This window comes from Motacilla alba, chromosome 3 (genome assembly GCF_015832195.1).
Source record: "Motacilla alba alba isolate MOTALB_02 chromosome 3, Motacilla_alba_V1.0_pri, whole genome shotgun sequence".
Classification (NCBI taxonomy): Eukaryota; Metazoa; Chordata; class Aves; order Passeriformes; family Motacillidae; genus Motacilla; species Motacilla alba.
The window spans coordinates 2,754,256-2,773,211 of NC_052018.1; the positions used below are offsets into that span (position 1 = coordinate 2,754,256).

The 18,956-nt window shown below is 43.7% G+C and overlaps 1 protein-coding gene across 12 annotated transcripts in view; it reads left to right on the forward strand.

Moving 5' to 3' along the window:
- Nucleotides 1–18,956, forward strand: part of HMBOX1 (homeobox containing 1) — a 106,416-nt gene that overhangs the window by 76,610 nt on the left and 10,850 nt on the right. For all 12 annotated transcript variants that reach the window (XM_038131667.1, XM_038131672.1, XM_038131671.1 and 9 more), the window contains one exon: nt 255–408. In XM_038131667.1, coding sequence (XP_037987595.1) covers nt 255–408 — 154 coding nt within the window. The remainder of the gene's footprint in view (nt 1–254; nt 409–18,956) is intronic.

An 18,956-nucleotide genomic window follows, 5' to 3' on the forward strand; every position in this document is an offset into this window, starting at 1 on the left:
CTGATGAAGACAAGACAGATTTTCCTAAGTACCCATCAGCTCCTTGGATTTCCTTCTGCCTTGGAGGTTGGGAAATAGGAATTCTAGCTGGCTTTGTGTATCTTTAGGGTGTCTTTGATAATACTTTCTTTTTTTTTTCCGTTTGAATGGTTTCGTTACCTGTCTTGTCTTTTTTTTTTTTTTTCCACGAGCAGGAGTGAGAGGATGGGCCTGACTTTTAACCCTCTGGGAAACACAGTGTTTATTGTCCTTAGGGGCTACACTAAGCATGAGACCCGCTCCCATCCCAATAGAAGAGCCAGAATGGAGACAGACGCCTCCCCCAGTCACAGCTACCTCTGGGACCTTCAGACTACGGCGAGGCAGTCGGTTCACGTGGAGAAAGGAGTGCCTGGCTGTTATGGAGAGGTATGTGCTGGCTCTCTGAGGGGGTTTGGAGATGGGAGTTCTAAAGCCAAGTTCTAAAGGACTTTTCCCTGCTCTGGTGAGCACCAGCGTTGTTTTCATGGATGTGTTGTAGCTTTGTCCAAGCCTGTGAGAATTGGATTTGTGATGATGGAGTAGGAGGAGCTGTTTTGCCTCTTGTGTTGCTTAAAAAATTGTAACACTGCTCTGGGCAGGATCTCTTTATTTTTGTACATCATGTCCTTAGCTCAGTCTGAGTGTGTTGGTGCTCAGCTCTTTGCTTTTGTAGAAACTTTTCCACTTATCCTGATCCAGGCTCTCTTGGGAGGGTCTTGCAAGCTCTTTCCATTCTCATTTCTCCTTTCCACTTTCCTGACTCGTCCCCCTGATGCCTCGTGGTGTTCTAAAGTGGATACTGCCATTTCGGCAGCGCTGTAAATGTTTGGGATGCAGAACTTTGCCTCACAAGCAGTAGGTTCCTGGTCCAAAAAGGCTTTTAGAACCCTCTTACAGGAGCTGGGAGCAGCACAGAGAAAAGTGGATCTTTCAAATCCCTATGCAGAGGGGCAGGTGATCATTAGAGCTCCCAGCTCTCCTCTCTGAGCCCAGTGTGCTTTGCCTTTCCCTCTGTTTACAAGAATGTCCCTTTTGTGGATAATGCTGTACAGTAGAAAAGGGCTGGGGAATTTGGATGCAGTTTAGGGATGAATACTTATTTCTGTCCAGAGCTAAAAGGCTGGGAGGAGTTTTTCCCCCTCTTGAGAGTGTGAGGAGCCTCCATTCCATGGAAGGACTGGATGACTGTGTTACACTCCTCCTGGGTCTGCAACCCCAGTGAGATCTCGGCCAGCAGATTTGTAGGATGTGTTTTTACCATTCCTTTAATGCTTCCCTTTCCTCTTGCTTGCATGGGGTTCTTGGGAGCTGATTAGGAGCAGGAGAGCATCATTGGCCTGAGCTAAGGCTGAAATCCTGAGCTCCCTCAGGAGCACAGGCTGGACACTCTTGTGTGTCTTTTCAGGACTGGAACCAGTAACTTAAATGTTTGTTTGCCTGTTCTGCCCTGGCACTGATATTTTATATGGCATTGATATTTTTGGCTTTGCCTGGATGTTTCCCCAAAGGAAATAATGTAAATGTTTGAAATCTGTTCTGCTTTGTTAAACCCAACTAATGCGATGCCCTGTGATCTGATAGTGTGTTTTCCTAGTGTCCCCCTCCACAGAGGCAGAACAAGGGGCAAGACAGGATCTTTAACACTTTGAAATGCTTGTCTGACTGTCCTGATTGTGTGTGCAGAAGGACAGAACCACCACAGCTCTGTGTGCCTTCAGGGCAGCACCATCTCCTGATCAACCCTCTGCCTTTGAAATGCTTATTGGGAGTAGCATTAGAGCTCTTTGGGCATGGCTGGTTTTGGGCATGGCTGGTTTTGGGCATGGCTGGTTTTCTTCCTGGTTTCTGTCTGGCCCAAAGTGCAGTAACTGCTGTTATTTGCTGTTTGAACCCTGGCTGTGCCTCAGACTCCTTTGCTGGAGAAACTGCTGATAGAGAGCTGAGCAAGCCACCCTTTCCTCATCCACCTCTCTCCTCAAGCCAGTCTCTGCTGGGACACTCTGGAAATTCAGACTGTGGTGTTTTAGTGCATCTGTTAGAAAGATGTGAGATTTGGGTTTGGGTATTGAAAGAATCGAGTTGGTCTTGACACTGGAAATCATCCAGTTGTGAATGCAGACACATAATCACTCAATCTAATTTTTCATCAAATTCTTCTTCTTGGTTGTTCTTGGTTTTGTTCTCTGTGTCTTGTTCTCTGCAAGGTCTTTGCTGCCAGGGTTTTCTCTTTATTCTGCTGCTGCCACATTGCCTTAATCCTGGCTTTTGATATTAATTTGCCAAGCCCTTGGCTAGGTCACTGTGGGTGCTGGGTTTCACAGCTTTGTGTGGGGCACTGGGAAGCAAAGCTGAGGAGTTTTACTCGAGGCAAAAATACAGTAAAAGTGTTGTGTGGCAATAAAGCTACACCATAAAGCAATGGGAATATGGTTGTTTAACTGTTGTGCTTTAACAGGCCTCGTTGAGCTGTAAGGATGAGGTGTTTTATGTGACAAATTTTGAACGAGTGGGAGAAAAACTCTCTTTTGGGAGCCCTTGGAAAAAAAAATCACTAATTTCACTTACAGGGCACTGGAGTTTTCCAGGCTTGGCCATGATATGACTCATAGCAGCAGCAGGATGAAGGTAACCAGACCCCTCTGGCCCAAGCAGTTCAGTTTTCCCTGGTGCCCCAGGGTCAGGAATAAGCATTTGGTCACTAAAATGGTGTTTGGCATTGCCTGTGGGCAGGTGCCATTTGTCTGGTAGTTTGCATTTTCCTCTGCAGGATTAAGTTTTGACTCTAAGTGGAGGCATCTCAGTTTAATGGACTGTTTTCCCTAATGAAATTCAACTTTTCAGTGCGCTGAGTTTGTGTGTCCTGCAGCTTCTGCCTCTGACGTTGGTGCACGCAAGGATTTGGGCACCTGGTTTGGAGCTGCTGCTCTGGGAACCTCAGGAAAGTGCTGGTTCATTTGGGCTGATACCTGTCCAGGAAGGAGGAACAGAGATCCAGGAGACAATTCCATCCCACTAATGCACTCAGAGGAGGGCTCTGTGCACCTTCCTCTCTGGCTGCCTCCCGCAATTAGAGCTAACTTTGATGGCTTAGTTTAATGCCTGAAGATAAGAGGGTGGAATCCAGACCTGAGTGGAATCTCTGCAAAACTACTCCTTCCCTCTGAAATGCTTCTGTGATGCTGTATAAACACTTTTTTGGCTGAGGATGGAGATGCTGACCTGCTCCATCACTTAATTGTGCCCCCTGCTTTTGCTTTTGTCTCGGATTCAGTCGATAAAAATTGTAGTTTCTAAGAGTCCATGTGTCAAACCAGCTGTGAGCACTTCAAGGGAAGAATCTGAATGTGATTGCAAAATTTTGAGGAATTTGTTTCTTAGGAGCAGGCTCTCTAGTTGAAAATGCACAGCACCAGTCAGGATTTGATCCGTGAACTGAACGAGAAGGGTGAGAGTTGAAGGGGCAGTTTCTCTTTTTTAAAAAAATATTTAACAAAAAAAATTCCAGTTCAATTAATTATTCTATTGGTGCCAACCTGATAGAATGAAGATTAGAGTTAGGGCCATATCCTGAAATGTCTGATGTACCTGAGGGTCTGAGTACAGGGTATGTGTATTAAATGAACTAATTGGTTTATACTGGACTTCCAGGATGCTGCTTGTGGTTTCTGTAATTCAATTCTCCAGCCTTTACTGCTTTTTTGGAATCCTCCCAGGGTAGTTTATTAATCCCTGGTCTGAGATTTTTTGGACAATAGATTCGGGTCTCTTTATCCCTTTACTTTTTATTTTTCTGTAGATATCTCCCTGAATATTTATGTTCTGAAGGTTAAGAGCAGAGCAGTGGTTCCAGAAAGTAAAGTTCTATATTTAACTGCAGACTAGGTGTGGTTCAGACAACTGCAGTGCTACTGATGCCAACCTTGACCTGTTCTCTTCTGGAGCCTCCTGCTCATGGAATATGCTGAGTTTTGAGTGTGTCGAGGTTGTTGTGTGGCTTTTCTCTCCTTTGGGAGCAGAGCTAAGACTGCAAGAGTCCTTTCTGTGCAAACCTGAGGTTGAACTTGAAAGCCTCTTTCTGGTTCACTTTCGTGTTCTTTTTTTGTTACATCTTGTCCCACAGATAATGTTGTGTTGTGTTTTTTTTTTCTTTTCTCTGCTTTACTTCTTCTTTTCCATCCCTCTCTGTAGAAGTATGAAATTAAAAATTTCCCTTAAGGCTTTCTTTTTTTTTTTCTTTTTTTTTTTTTTTAATGAAGCTGTGTTGTCTTGTCAGTCTATTTTTTTTATTATTATTATTTTTCCCCCCAGTGATTTATGCTTCTCTTCTGATCATATGTTGGAGTAGAGGTTTATCTTCTTTTTCAGGCAAAAAAACCCACTAAGATTGGCAGCAGAATCAGTGATTTTATATCCATTTTAAGGCACTTTTCATGAGTGCTGTTAAAGACTGAGGGGGGGAGTTGAGTGTTGTTTTTTAAGTATATGCTTTATCCAAAGATTAAATTAAAATAACTGTAAATTCTGCCCTAAACAAAAATGAATAATTCATCAGTTGAACATATTTCACTTTGTCTAGGGAGCAGGGACTTTGCTTTCTGGTTGAGGGTTATTTGGTTTGATTTTATGGCTCTGGGTTTTTATTTTAACACTTGTCTGTGCTTCTGAAGCTTCATTTGTAAAGGTGTATTTAGATTAAATAAGGCTGAGATGCTATAGATCCCCATCATCCCCATTTCCTAGGTGGCAAAACAGAGTCAGGTGTTTCACTTGGCTTTATTCAGAAGAGAAATGGGTGTAGATTTCCCAAGATAGGGGGGTACAGTTTCGTGCTGCAGCTGAGCTGAATTAACATTTTGTCACCAGCTCATCCTTAGGTGTTACCCTGCCTCCCCACCCTTCTCAATTCCTCCTCCTCGGTTTCCCTGTTCCTGCCACCCTGGGCTGTGCCAGAGATGTTTCTTGTCTGATGGATGTAGCAGCCAATTCAGCCTGCTTCAGGAAAAATAAATCCTTTTTATTTCCCCCTGCGTTTTCCTGAGTTGTTTTGCCTTGCTGTGCCAGGGCTGTGCTGGGGCAAAGGACAGGAATGCACAGCTGGGAGCACCAGGAAGGGCAAGTTTAACAAAAAGTATGGTGATTCCATGGTGGAGTTGTTTGATCTGCTTGGTTTTGTTCTGATTTTGTTTGGTTTGAGTTGGATGAGTTCCTTGTTTCTTTACAGGCGTGGTTGTACTGGCATCGTGGAAGAGGGGTTCTTTGGTTTCTCCAAGGTGCAGGAAAGCTTTAGGTCCACGAGGATCAGAGGGATGGAGCACCTGGGAGAGTTAGGGGTTTCCAGCCTGGAGAAGAATCTAGTCAAAGCTTGGACCCCCTTCCAGGGCTTAAAGGGGCTCCAGGAGAGCTGGAGAGGGACTTGGGAAAAGGCATGGAGGCACAGGACACAGGGAATGGCTTCCCATTACCTGAGGGCAGGGATAGATGGGATACTGGGAAGGAATTGTTCCCTGTGGTGGTGGGGAGGCCCTGGCACAGGTTGCCCAGGGAAGCTGGGTAGTGTCCAAGGCCAGGTTGGACAGGGTTTGGAGCAACCTGGGATAGTGGAAGGTGTCAGAATTGTAACAAGATGATAGTTAAGGTCCTTTCCAAGTCAAACCATTCTGTAATTCCATGATTACTGTGGCATCACTGCCCAACTCTGTCTGATTTAACCGTTTGTGGTTTTGTTTCCCTTCCAAAGCTGAGGAAGGTCACCATACCGAGACCAGTCACTGCTGCATTCCCATCACGGTGCTGGGAGATTCAGCCTCATTTCCCCTCCTGGAAGAGGCACATCCCACCCTGATCCTGAGGCAGTGCCCTGGGCATGGTCCTGGCCCCAAGTGAGATGAGGCCTGACGTGCCTTATTAGAAATCCTTCCGACTGTGAAAGCGCTTTTACTGCAGCTCTCCTGAGCGCCGGGGCTTCCACGGCTTCCCTGGGGACCACGAGAGCTCTATTAGCTCCTGAAATTCAGTTAGGAAATTTTCTTAGTTAATTTCATCCCATTACTCTTAGTTATGTCTTCCAGCAGAACCTTAATACCGGCCCCATAGGGGATCTAAGTTTCCTGTGCAAGGCTTTGGAGGAGATTTAAGTTTGGGATTCATTGCGTTTCTCCCTTTCCAAGCTGACAGCAGAGCAGGAAGTAATGTCCTTTGGCCCCTTCCATTAGGCTGCTACATTGTTAGAAACAGAACAGCAGCTTCTCATCAATATAACAATGGCCACGGGTTGGCTCGGGAATGCTGCTCGTCTTTCCTGGGTTTGCTGGAGGTCAGCAGGGCTGGGAATTATCTCTGCTGTCCCTGTGACCCTCAGGTGTCCTTGAACCTTTCGGTGACTCGTTTTTCTCAGCTGTAAAATATCCACTACCAGATTAGGAGATGAGTCAAGCTAAGGGAAAGGTGCCAAAAGCCTCTAATTCTTGGGTTACTGAGGAATATTGGCATTAGGAAAAACTTCCTGACTTCAGGAATGGCACAGCACTAAGCAGGTTATCCACGGGAGCTACAGAACATTTCTCAGGAGCAAATCAGCTGAAATCTGTCAGGATGGTTCTGAGATACTTGATCTTAATGCAGAGAGAAACATCAGGTAATTTCTTTATATTTTTTTCCAGCTCTTTCAATCCTGTCATAAGGTGTTTGTTAGTCAGCAACTTCCAGGGGGAGATTCAACTTCATTAAGTCCTTTGAGATGCAGGGAATGGGTTTTTTTTTTAGGATCTCTGCTGTTCATGCTCCTGAAATGCTTCAAGATCTGAGCGGATGCACTTTGCAAAGACACCCAGCAAAGTTCAGTTTACCATTCAGACACAGGCAGGATCATGTGGTTGTGTGAAGGCTCAAATGGTTTGGCTCAGGGTCATTGCTCTGTGTCTTCATAAAATGCAAGAGCAGCCATTTTCTGCTTGGCACACAGGATCTGCCTTATTTTGCATTAGATCAAGCTCTGTTCCCTCTCAGACATGCATAATATACAGGCTTCCTATTCTAATCAGCTGTAAGCAAATCCCAGTTGTTTGGCAGATTGCAGGCAGTAAAATAGAATGCAAGGATGTCTGTCCAAAGCCTCACCAGACTCTGGTTTCTTCAAGGATCCAGCACCTAATGAGTTATTTTGCTTTCTAGAGAGCTCAGGTGCTTTTTGTATCCTTGTGTTCTCTCTCTTTTTAAAAATAATAAAAGATGATCTGTGGGAGGGGCAGCTCCTTGCAGCAGACCTCAGATAAAATTCTTGTGTCTGCCAAGGTCAGAATAACTAAAATCAACATTTAGAAAAAGCAACTTTGTCAGTCTGGTCTGTAACAGCTCTGGCTAGTGCAGCAAAGGCACATTTTAGAAATGAGAATTCTCCTCTAGTCCAGATACTCTGCTGCATTTCTCCAGCACCAGTTGAGATCCTCAGTGTTCTGTCCCCCTGCTCATGAAGGTGACAAGCAGGATCTCATCCCAGGTGATGATGGTTGTGGTGTTTATCATTCTTTCTACCTCTGCTCTCCATCCTGTGCCTGGCTCACGCCTGGCCAGCAGCCATGTGGCTGTGGACAAAAGCTCTTATCTCCTATGCTGTATTTTTAATCCTGCTATTGCAGCTCTGGGCGTTCTTATTATTCACATAAATATGTAATTCCTTCTAAATCCTGCTAAGGTCTTCAGGGTACTTCCGGAGAACTAATTATACCTAGTTTCATTTTATATGCTAAAATGTGTTTAAAAAGTCAAAGGTCCCTTTGGCATGAGTATCACGAGAAAGAATAAGGCAGAACATTGCATTTATCCAGGATCATTCTCTGTATGTGCTGCTATCAATGTGCTGCTCGTTTATCTCCTCTCTGAACTTAACAGTCACTCTCTTATCTCTTCTCAGACACCAAGGCTTCCCTTGCCTCTAATAATATTAATTGTCACTCTTCTCTGGACCTTTTCTATTCTTACATTCAATTTCTAGTGACCTGGGGCAGGTGAGTGGGGACCCAAGCAGAGCTGATTTCCATATTTCCAGGGTAAATATTCTGGCTTACACAAGCAACTGAATCCAAGTCCTGTTACTGACCTCCAGTCTAACATCTGGTTTTTTTTGCTGATCACTTTTGTGTATTGATTGAGAGTGTGTCATCTTGGAATAGCTTTTCCTGAAGAAGTACTACTGATTTAGACCTGGTCATGTGCTGCGTGAGGAGTTGGAATTTGTTCTTCTCCATGCTCAGTGCTTTGCTTAATGCCGAGATAACAAATGAAGTTCAGTCGTGGGAGTGTTAATTGCTGTGAATTTCAAAAACACCAGCTTTATTTGTATCCAGTATAAATAATTTGCCTTGCAGAACTTTGTATAATGTAACTGTTAATGCCAGTCGTTCTAGGGCACAACTTGTGTGAGTCAAGGGCTTGTGCTGAGTCCATACACAGAACCTCTTGCTCTTCACAATCATGTTGAGACCTCTAGATGCTGCCTGCTGTAAGGACAGTGTAAAAGTGTAAGTCTGGTGCTCTGATTTCTGTCTCTTCGAGCTTTCTTGATTTGCCTCAGTCCTTCATGGTGTTGTTTTTCCTGTGATTGTCCTGTTTAAAGGACACAGAAGGAATTAGGAACAAACAGCTTGTATTAATCAGCTAAATTCTTATTTTCCCAGGTATTCTAATGTGGATTCAGGAGGCAGGGAAAGCCATGACAAACTTGTCACACACACCACATGAAGTGGTCCCTGGCAAGTTCAAGCTGCATTTTATGTGGTTGTTCATAATGTTTGGGCTGTCCAGAAGGACAGGGAAGAGTTTCCCCTCCCAGCAGGATTCATCCAACCCGTGTGATTTGTTACCCCTTGAACAAACCCCCTGAAGTGAATGACAGAATTAACTTCCTGAATGGTCTGGGAAGCGTTCAGAAGGAATTCAGGACCGGGCTGGCACCTTGTCACTCTGCTTTGCTGCAGCCAGGGCTTTGCTGCTCCTGTCAACTGCAGCACCATCCCGCCCAGAGTGCAATAGGATTTTCCCATTCCTGCTTTCCAGAGCTGTGCAGAGCCTTCCTGCTGACTCTCACTGCAGCTCAGCTCTGAACAGCGTCCAGCCCTACCTCAGCCAGAGGAAACTCTCTGCCATGGAGTAACAGATGGAAGGTCTTTACACAAGTAATAAAGAGAGTCATTACCAGGAGAAGTGAGGGAGGAAAATTCTGAAGTCAGACTCTTAAGTTGTTGCATCATGTATTTATGGGCTCTTGGTCAGACTGTGGAGCACTTTAAAAATGTTTAAATGGAGCACCTGAAAAAATGTTCTATCAGAGAACCGTATGGGCTTTAGCCACAAAAGTCACTACCACATCCTAGATTACTTTTTTATTCTTTTATTCTTTTGGTTTTTTTGGTCTTGTTTTTTTTTTTTTTTTTGGTGATCCAGGATAATGCAGCTTTCTTATTTGTTTGATTTTTCTTTGGAACACATGTAAGATTTAATTTGTTTTGAATACTTTGCTGTGTGTGAAGAACTCTTGTCAGCAGCACAGAAGAAGTGCCTTTTATAATGCTTTTCTCTCTGGATAGAGAATAGCAGCATCCTCATCTCTGTGAGGCTTGGCCTTTTTGGTGCTTTTGTTGCATTGTATCTTTTGGTCACAGTGACTTCACAAGAGCTGATCTTCCCAGCTGATGATCTTTTTGTGCCTGTGAAGTTGTTGTTCCCAAAGTGGGTGACCTTGGCTGCTGCACCCTTACATTTCTGTCTGATTCTTGCCCTTAGGATTTTCTATTACTTTTTATGGTGCCTCAATTCAGTGTATTGATGAGGCTTCTGACTTTGGTCTCAGCAGATTCGTCACCATGTGCAGACTTTCTGTCAGGATCATTAATTGTTTTTTTGTTTTTAAGATGCTCCAAAGATGATGCTTGAGGAGTATCTCTGATTGTTGTCTTCAGTGCCATTAGTTTATTTTTTCAGCCTCTTCTTAGTTAGATGTTTCCTTTCCATCCTATCTCATAATTATACTAATCTTTGTCTTTTCCAAAATCACGAACAATTTGCCATTTGTTACTTTATCAAATACTTCACTAAAGTCCAAAAATGCTAAGAACAATTAGTTTTTTTTGGTCAACAATTCCTCAGTTGTTTTTGGAGCTTTACTACCAGCGCTGTTTAAGTCATGCCTCCTTAAAGGATTGTCCCCAGGAAATTCTGCTGATCTGAGTGAGGGTGACAGTGACATTTAAGAGGAAGCACATGGCAAAAACCATGGCTCAGGGCAAGGAGCACAAATCTTGGAGTAAAGAGCTGTGGATTGATTTAATCTGGTTTCTTGGCTCTGTATCTTTTAACTTTGCTGTTCTTCTACCTGTAAATTCTTGTAATAATATTAAAGAGTAAGATGAAAAAAGACAATTTCAGAATACTTTTAAAGGAGTTGATGATCTGGGTATAAAAAGCGCTCTTGAAATACGAAACATGATGGGTGTTGGTAAATGAAATAATCTTTTGAGTCTTTGGTGCTTATTATTTCCAAGATAACTATTCACAATCCTGTAGGCAAAAAAAAAAAATTGTAAAAAAGTTGGATAATAAATGCAGCTATTTCCTCTCCCTATGGATGGTGAATGGTCACTGAACAATCTTTAGCAAATAAAGAAAAAGATGTTGCTGCTGCCAGGTTTAAGAAATATTCTTTAAAGATCCCAGAGTTTCCTGATGGCTTAAAACTTCCCTTAAATCTCCTTCTTTGCTGTGCTGTCTACAGAGAACCTCCTGAAGTTGGTCTTGGCACTGTAGTAGTTTAATCCACTGGCATTACTGGGTTCATTCACTATTTCTCATTTTCCTTTGCTTCTGTCCATCTCTTGTGTTTTATTTAGGTTGCAAGGTACAGAATAGATTGATATATTTTAAAATTAAATACATTTTCTGCTACCTGGCTGTACAACACTTAGTGGGATAATAATTTTGGCCAAGATCTTGGAGATACTGGGTGTGAGGAAAAATACATGTATTGATCCCAAAAGCAGATTTCATCTTGATTTTAGGTGCTGAATATCCTGGTGTAGGATAACATTAGGTGCTGCAGAAATTGGCCTTGTCTGTGGAATCCTGTAGGATCCTTTCATTTAGCTGAATTAATTTTTATTTTCTGAAAATGCAACGGCAGCTGGGGGCTCTGCTGAGCTGTACCAAATCTGGTCCAAAACTGGAAAAAGAAAACAAAAACTTGTGGATTTTTGAGGGAAAATGCTGGTGGTGATGTTGGGAGCTGTCAGTTTATACCAAGATTAACCCCGAATTTCATGATTGGTACTTCTCCTCTCCTGGAGGCTTGGGACAAAGGGAGGCTCCAAGATTCCCATCCAGAAGAACTAGAAGAACTAAAACTTTACTGAGGCTAAGGTGAGGACAACCTGAGGGACCTTGATGCTCACAGTGACATTATTTACACACATTCAGGGCTGAGCTTCCTACTAAAGCAGAGTTTTGAGGCAGTGATAGGCTGTTCTTGGAATACCCAACCAGCTGAGCTGAAAACCAAGCTCTGGCTCTGCCGAGTGGAATATTTTGTTCCAGAGAGCAAATAAAGATGTTCTGAGTAATGTAAAAACCAAGTTTTGCTATTTATTTATGTTGCCATATAAAGCCTTGGAATCCTCTGTTGTCCTGTGAGCGGTGAGCGTGTAAAACCCTCAGTGCTGATTAGAGTTTGTCTGGTTGGAATTGTGGGTCACCAGCAGCAGAACAGCCCTTCCCAGTGGGTGGGCCAGGGCTGATTCCTGCAGGGCCTCATCCCTCCTCGGAGATGTTTCACCCATGGGCTGACCCTGCCTTGGCTTTGCTTGATAATCCAAAATACAACTGAAATAACCCTTGCCCTGTACCACGTTAAAAGATGAAGATGAAATGTTTGTTTCACAGTTGTTTGCAGAAAGGTTTTGTTTATCACTCACAAAGTCCAGCGGATTTAATGCACATAAATATCCCTGCAGCATGGAGGTCTCCATTTAAATATTCCAAGTAAATAAAAGGGAACAAGAGATCCTGTTATTCATGCTTAGATGCCTTGTTAGGAAGAGCTTTGAAGATGCTGTTTGCTTACACAAACCAGCAGGACAATTCTCACTTTATCTTGTCTCGATGTGTTGGTTACTTGCTGGCTTCAAAAAATGTCCACTTTTATTTATGAACAATTTAGTGAACTCTGTTGGCTTTGAGAGTCTGATGGTGCCAGTAAGTTTAAGGACAAGTTTAAGGATATTCAAAATCTCAGCTGTCAGTGTCTTCAAGGTGCCTTAAGCAAAAAGTACCTGCGTGTGTTTCAAATTGCTGCGAACTCCAAATCTTGCCATTTAGGAGAGGCCTGTTGTGTAATTTCAAAAATGCTCTTATCACCAAATCCAATTAGAGGAAATCGCCACCTCGGATGTCTTAACTATTCTTTTTTTAATTGTTAATTATCTCGACAGTAGGGTGCTAGAGATTAGGAGGCACAGATTATCTTTCGCAAGTACAAGGCTTTCAGAGCTATTATCAATTAATTCTGTTTCTAAACAAATTTTAGGATAATATTAATAGCTTGATAGGATTGTGGTCCTCGAGACCACTGTCAAAATTCTGAGAAAGTGATGTTGAAAGAATGAAAACCTCGTTGTTCCATCAGCTTTGAAGGTCATCCAGCTTTACCCACTCCCGTGCAAGGTGTATTTTTGGCATTTTAATCTACATGGCAGAGGAGATTCCTGCTAAGAAACATCAGTGAAATGCCTCTCTTGGAGTTTAGACAGCGACTTGTAAAGCCAGAATTGAGAGTCAGCTCTGTTGTGTGAGGGTTTTTAATGTGTGCTGACATGGCTCTGGAATTTATGTATGCAGACACGTCCTGAGGTGTGAAATAATTTCAGTTTCTCTCTGTCTGGTGCTCTGAGTGATCTAGTGCTGGTGAGATCTCTCCTCTAGATTTGCACTTGCAATGAAAAGAAATCCAAGAATGAAACATTTCTTAGAGTGAGAGGCTTAAAAGCTGTGCTGTCCCTGGGCAGAGTGTGGCCATACTCAGGGTCTGAAAGCTCAAGTGGGGAATGAGAGAGATTTTTAAAAAATGCAGATTTTTACAGTTTGATTTTGATTCCAAAAGTGATATAAAGTTACAGTAGATTCTGCATTGGATAAACTCCCAATTTTTTTGTGTTGGGACTGGATATGTGTGCAGGTTGGACAGAAGATCTGGGCTTCCAGAATTGCTGAGAAACCTCTTATCAGTGCTGTAGAAGAGGTGAAGCTACAATCCTGCAGTGGTTTCCCCATTCCTTTAAATCCATGGACCCGTGGAGTCCATTGCCCAAATGATGGTGCTGTGGAAGAAACAGCAGAGGGCTGCAGGCATCGTGTTTGTCAGTGGTTTTTCTGGGTTAGGGATTTTTTTTCTTAGATTTTTGCTGCTTAGATCGGGTTGAGCTGATGCCTCAAGTGAAGTTCATCCAGAGAGCTGCACTTCTCATCCTTGCCTGGTTATGTTTTGCAGTCCTGGGGGAAGTTCTCAGCTCCATCAGAGTTTATCTGTGGAGGGGATATCTTTGAGCTTTAATTTTGCTGTCAGAAATAAAAATGACTTTATATCATGGGTTTAGCTGACACCCATGTCGTTACGAAGGAATCGGTCAAAATATCAGGAGATAAAACTGGTGGTGTCATCTGCTGACCTCACAGAGAGTGGCATTAGTGATATTCTTGGCCAGTATTTACTGGGAAATAAACCAGTCATTACACTTTCTGATGAGATTATGCTCTGAATGTCACTTCTCTGACAGTCTGTCTCATGCCACGCCGAGATAAGATCTCAGGCACAGATGACAGACTAACTTCAGAAATATTTCCATTGATTTGACAGCCTGAATAATAGTTCTGCTACAAGCCACAAAGGCTGGAACAGTGACCTCTGGCTGCCGGGTGATACTGGGGTGATAAATGTACTAATGAGAGATAAATAGGTAACTACATTGGAGTGTTTTCTGTGGCTTGTCAGTGGAAAGCAGAGGAACTCTTGGGAGGGAAACCAGATAGGGAGCTGAAATTACAGGCATCTTATCGGAGCCAAAGGAGCAGCTTTCACCTCATGTATTTTGAGACACCAGAGAATTTGGCAGGGAGCTCCATCCCTGGGGACAGCACAAGCTTCTGTTCATCCATAGGGGTGGGAGCTGGACAGTTCTGCTTTTCCATCCCTCCCTGGGCTGGTGGCCGAGCCCGTGGCTCTGGCTTTGCTTTCAGCATCCCTTGGGAGAGGATCTTTGGGAGCTGCTGTGGAAGGAGCTGGGCCCAGCTGCCTTTTCAGCCGTGTCCTCCCGCCTCCCTTGGCTGCACAACCGCTGCTCTTGGCACGTGTGGGGAGCTGGACCAGGGAGGCAGCTGGGCACGAAACATTCCTGCAAAAAGGGAATGAAGGAGAGGATGGGATCGTTCCCTTTGCTCTGTGATTAAATTGTGTTAAGCTGGACTGCAGCCTGAGTTCAGGGAAGATGAATCTCCTGTTCCTGGAAGTGTCCAAGGCCAGGTTGGACAGAGCTTGGAGCAACCTGGGATAGTGGGAGATGTCCCTGCCCATGGAAGGGGGTGGGAATTACAGAGGGTCTTCAAGGTCCTTCCAACTCAAACCCTTCTGTGGCTCTTTGGTCTCCAGCAGAGGAGTTGGAGCCCCCGCAAGAGTGCCAGGATATTTCACTCGCAGGTGAAGCTCCCACAGGGCTGGAAAGTGGGAACCCAGGGATGCAATCAAAAAATGAAGTGAGGGAGTGAGCTTGCAGCATGTCTGCTGTTCTTCAGTAAATAGCCATCTGTGTATTCTTCCTCCCAATAATTGCAAAGTCAGTTGTCCTTCCTCTGGTGAGGGTGATCTGTGTCCCCATACCTGAGTGACCTCACCTGAGAGTGACTCAGCTGCAGCAGCACTGTGAATTGTGACCCTGCAACACATTTGAGCCTCTCCACTCTGAACCCCTGCCACACTTGGAAGTTTTAACCATTAAGTCCTGCTGTAAACTAAGCATTTCCTCACCTTGGGGTCTTTTGATCAGTTTTGGGGGGGCTTTATCTCTTTCCTTATCTGGAAAAGCACCAACTCTGCCCATCCTTCCGTGGTTGTCATTTCAGACACTTCCCTGGCAGCTGCAAAGCTGATAGGAAGCAACGAAACTTCCACTGTGGATTATCAGGAACACTACTGAGGCATTGCTTAATGCATCTGATATCTCAGTCTCGAGAACAGAAGAGAAAAAAAAAAAAGGATTGGCAGCTATTGCAGGAATTCAGAGAGGGGCACCTTGGTAAAGAGTCGGGGGGAGACTTCTCCTTCCATTACAGAGCCCTGGGCTGAGATGGATTCCCTCTCCATCATTGTCCTAAGCACATTATCCCTGAAAGAAAGAGGGTTTCTCTGAATCTGCAATTTTTCTAGGCTTCAGTGTTATTGAAATGAAACGGCTTCAAGGATATCTACATTCTTTACCATCATATGGATTCTCATCTCATGTAAATTATTTGGCCACTTTTCATTTTAATCCTCCACTGTCATTTTCTACAAAAGAGATCATTTGGTTTCTTCATGGAAGGTATTCAGCTGACAGCTGCCCTTTGTCTAGAAAGCAGTGTGCCTTTGCAGGAGTTACTTGTGCCTGCTCCTTTTCTTTTTTTTCCTTCTTTTTTAAGTTCATATAGCTTCATATTTTTCATCTGTAGCTTTCAGAAACGTTTCAGACTGTGAACAGGTTTGTGGCTGTGAAGGGAATTTCAGACATCCTGCATTCTTTCCCTGTGTACCTGGCAGATAAGAAGCAGAACTAGAGGCAGAATAATTAATTTACTGCAGGATGAACTGTAGTCCAAAAAAAATCACAGTGTTTTCAAAACTTCTACACGAGCAAACAGAATAGTCAGTGGTGAAGTCTTGGATTTTTTTCCATGGCTTCCCTGTCTTGAACACTTAATTATTCTCTTCTACTTCTCAGGAATCATAGAATCATATAACCATAGAGTCATTAGGGGTGAAAAAGACCTTTAAGATCATCAAGTCCAACCATCAGCCAGCATCACCAGGTCCTCAAGTGCCACATGGTGGAAGGTTTAAAATGTTGTGCTTTGTGTCATGGCACGTCAGCCCCAAGACCTTGATGGGATGGGGATGGAATGTGATGTGTTGGTAGAGTTCATGCACAGGGGATTTGGAGGCTGAGGAGGAAAATCAGCAATTAGGGTTGGATATTTAGGGTTACCTGGAGCTGTGAGACCTTTTCCTCCCAGGTTACGAGCTCTGATAAAGCAGCTTGCACTCCTTCAAACACTAAATATGGAGAGGAACAGTATGGCCTCAAGAACGGCCTTTAGCTGAAGAGGGGTAGATTTAGGTTGGATTTTGGGGAGAAGTTCTTCCCTGGGAGGATGGTGAGACCCTGGCACTGAGAAGCTGTGGCTGCCCTTGGATCCTTGGACATGTCCAAGATTGGGTTGGAGCAACCTGGGATAGTGGCAGCTGTCCCTGCCCATGGCAGGATGTTGGAACTGAATTATCTTTAAGGTCCCTTCCACCCCACACCATCCTGGGATTGAGTTCTGAGGAGAAGATTCAGGTTTGGGGAGCACATTTTGAGGACTGGCCAAGTTTATGAATGTGTGGGGGAAGGAGAAGTCCCATCGTTAATGAGGATAAGGAATTGTGCAACAGGGGGAAGGAGAGGCAGGTTCTAAAATTACTGTCAGCTGCAGAAACAGAGTTTTAATTGCTCCACTATTCCCCTTCCAGCTGGTACCCACTTGGCTTTGGGATCCCCACAAAAATGACCAGGACAGCTGTGTGACAACTCCCTGAGATTTTTGATGCTTTTTCATAAATTGGAGATTTAGGATGAGAAGAATTTCACATTTTTTTAGAGAGAATCACTTTTCTTGTAGAAATTTTTAGACATTTTACATGAAAAGATCAGAAATTCCTGATTGAATGTACAGAAAACATTTCAGAATGATGAGAAATGTCAGGCAAATTAATTGTTTATAACTTAGTTGTAAAACTTTTAGAGATAAGAATTACTGCTTCAGCAGTTTCTGAATCTCAGAAACGATTGGAATACACAAAAATCTCTCATTTGCTAGAAGAGATGTCTCGTTCATTGTCCAGTTCTGAAAGTTTGCTCCATCACAGGGAGGTTTCCTGTTATCTTGGAGAAATATAAGCATGGGCTGAAGTTTTGTTGTTGGTAGAAAATATTTTTGTTATATGTTGGAGGCAGCAAAAGCCTGTCTACGGCTTGGGAAAGGGACAGTGTTGAGTTAGGTGACAAGAAAAGGGTCACTGGTGGCTCTGGTGTTGTCTTTCCTGCTTTAATTAGTGTCTCAGTTTCTTGAATTAACAAGAATGGGCACTTCAAGGTCACCCTGATTGATAATTTTATGTATTTTGTAATTTCTTCCATGAGTGTTGTTCTTTGTACATGTGGTGCTGTTTAGGACTCCAGGGCAGGCAATATGTTCATGTAAATAACAGAGCAGCAGTTTTCAGCTGTGATCCCTTGATTCCTTTATCTCAGGGTGCTTAAAAGGGGAAATGATTCTTGGCTCTGGGCAGAGGGCAGTGCTCTGTAGGTGGGAGAGCTGAAATATTGTCATGGGGCTGTGGCACTGGGATCCTGAGCTTCTGCTTCCATCGCTAACTACTGGAAAAAGCGTTTTCTGCTCTGTTTTCCAAGCTCTCCATTCCCCAAAAATGCACCTTTGTACAGAACCCTGCAACCTCTTTGAACAGAAATTTGCAGGTTGAGATGGACACGCGCATCACTTCAAAGGCTGGACTCACACCAAGGGGATAGACATGGAAGAGGGGAGAATGCACTTTTAAAATTACCACGTTCATTCCAAATTCTCATAAAGCTGAACAAAGACACCAGGCCTGTGTCAGGGAGCTCCTCCTTTGGTTCCTCAGTCACCTTAATTCCAGCAATTCCTTCACTCTAATAGTGGAAGTGTTGGCTGACAAACTCCCAACTTTTCCAGCTCTTGATCTGAAGTTTAAGGCAGAGCTGCCCTTCATTTGGAGAGGATTGAGCTGTTCCTGTGGTTCCATTTGCTCTCTGCTAGGAGATCACCTGGAATTATGTGAATGATGCAACTCTCTGAGCTCATGTGTGATTTCTCTTTCTCGCCGAGCAGCAGCTTTGAAATCGGACCCCATTTTGGGCATAGCTGTGATTCCTCAGTCATCTTATTTCCAGCAATTCCTTCACTCTAATAGTGGAAGTGTTGGCTGACAAACTCCCAACTTTTCCAACTCTTGATCTGAAGTTTAAGGCAGAGCTGCCCTTCATTTGGAGAGGATTGAGCTGTTCCTGTGGTTCCATTTGCTCTCTGCTAGGAGATCACCTGGAATTATGTGAATGATGCAACTCTCTGAGCTCATGTGTGATTTCTCTTCCTCGCTGAGCAGCAGCTTTGAAATCAGACCCCATTTTGGGCATAGCTGTGATTCCTCAGTCATCTTATTTCCAGCAATTCCTTCACTCTAATAGTGGAAGTGTTGGCTGACAAACTCCCAACTTTTCCAACTCTTGATCTGAAGTTTAAGGCAGAGCTGCCCTTCATTTGGAGAGGATTGAGCTGTTCCTGTGGTTCCATTTGCTCTCTGCTAGGAGATCACCTGGAATTATGTGAATGATGCAACTCTCTGAGCTCATGTGTGATTTCTCTTTCTCGCTGAGCAGCAGCTTTGAAATCGGACCCCATTTTGGGCATAGCTGTGGCTGTGAATGACTCTGTGAACAGGGAGATGAAGTAGTGGCACCTAAAATTCAACCTGAGCGTTCAAAGTTTGGACAGAAACAGTTCCTGTATGGAACAGAACCTGGATTTCCATAGAAAGTAACTGGGGCCAATCCACTGGATGAATAATG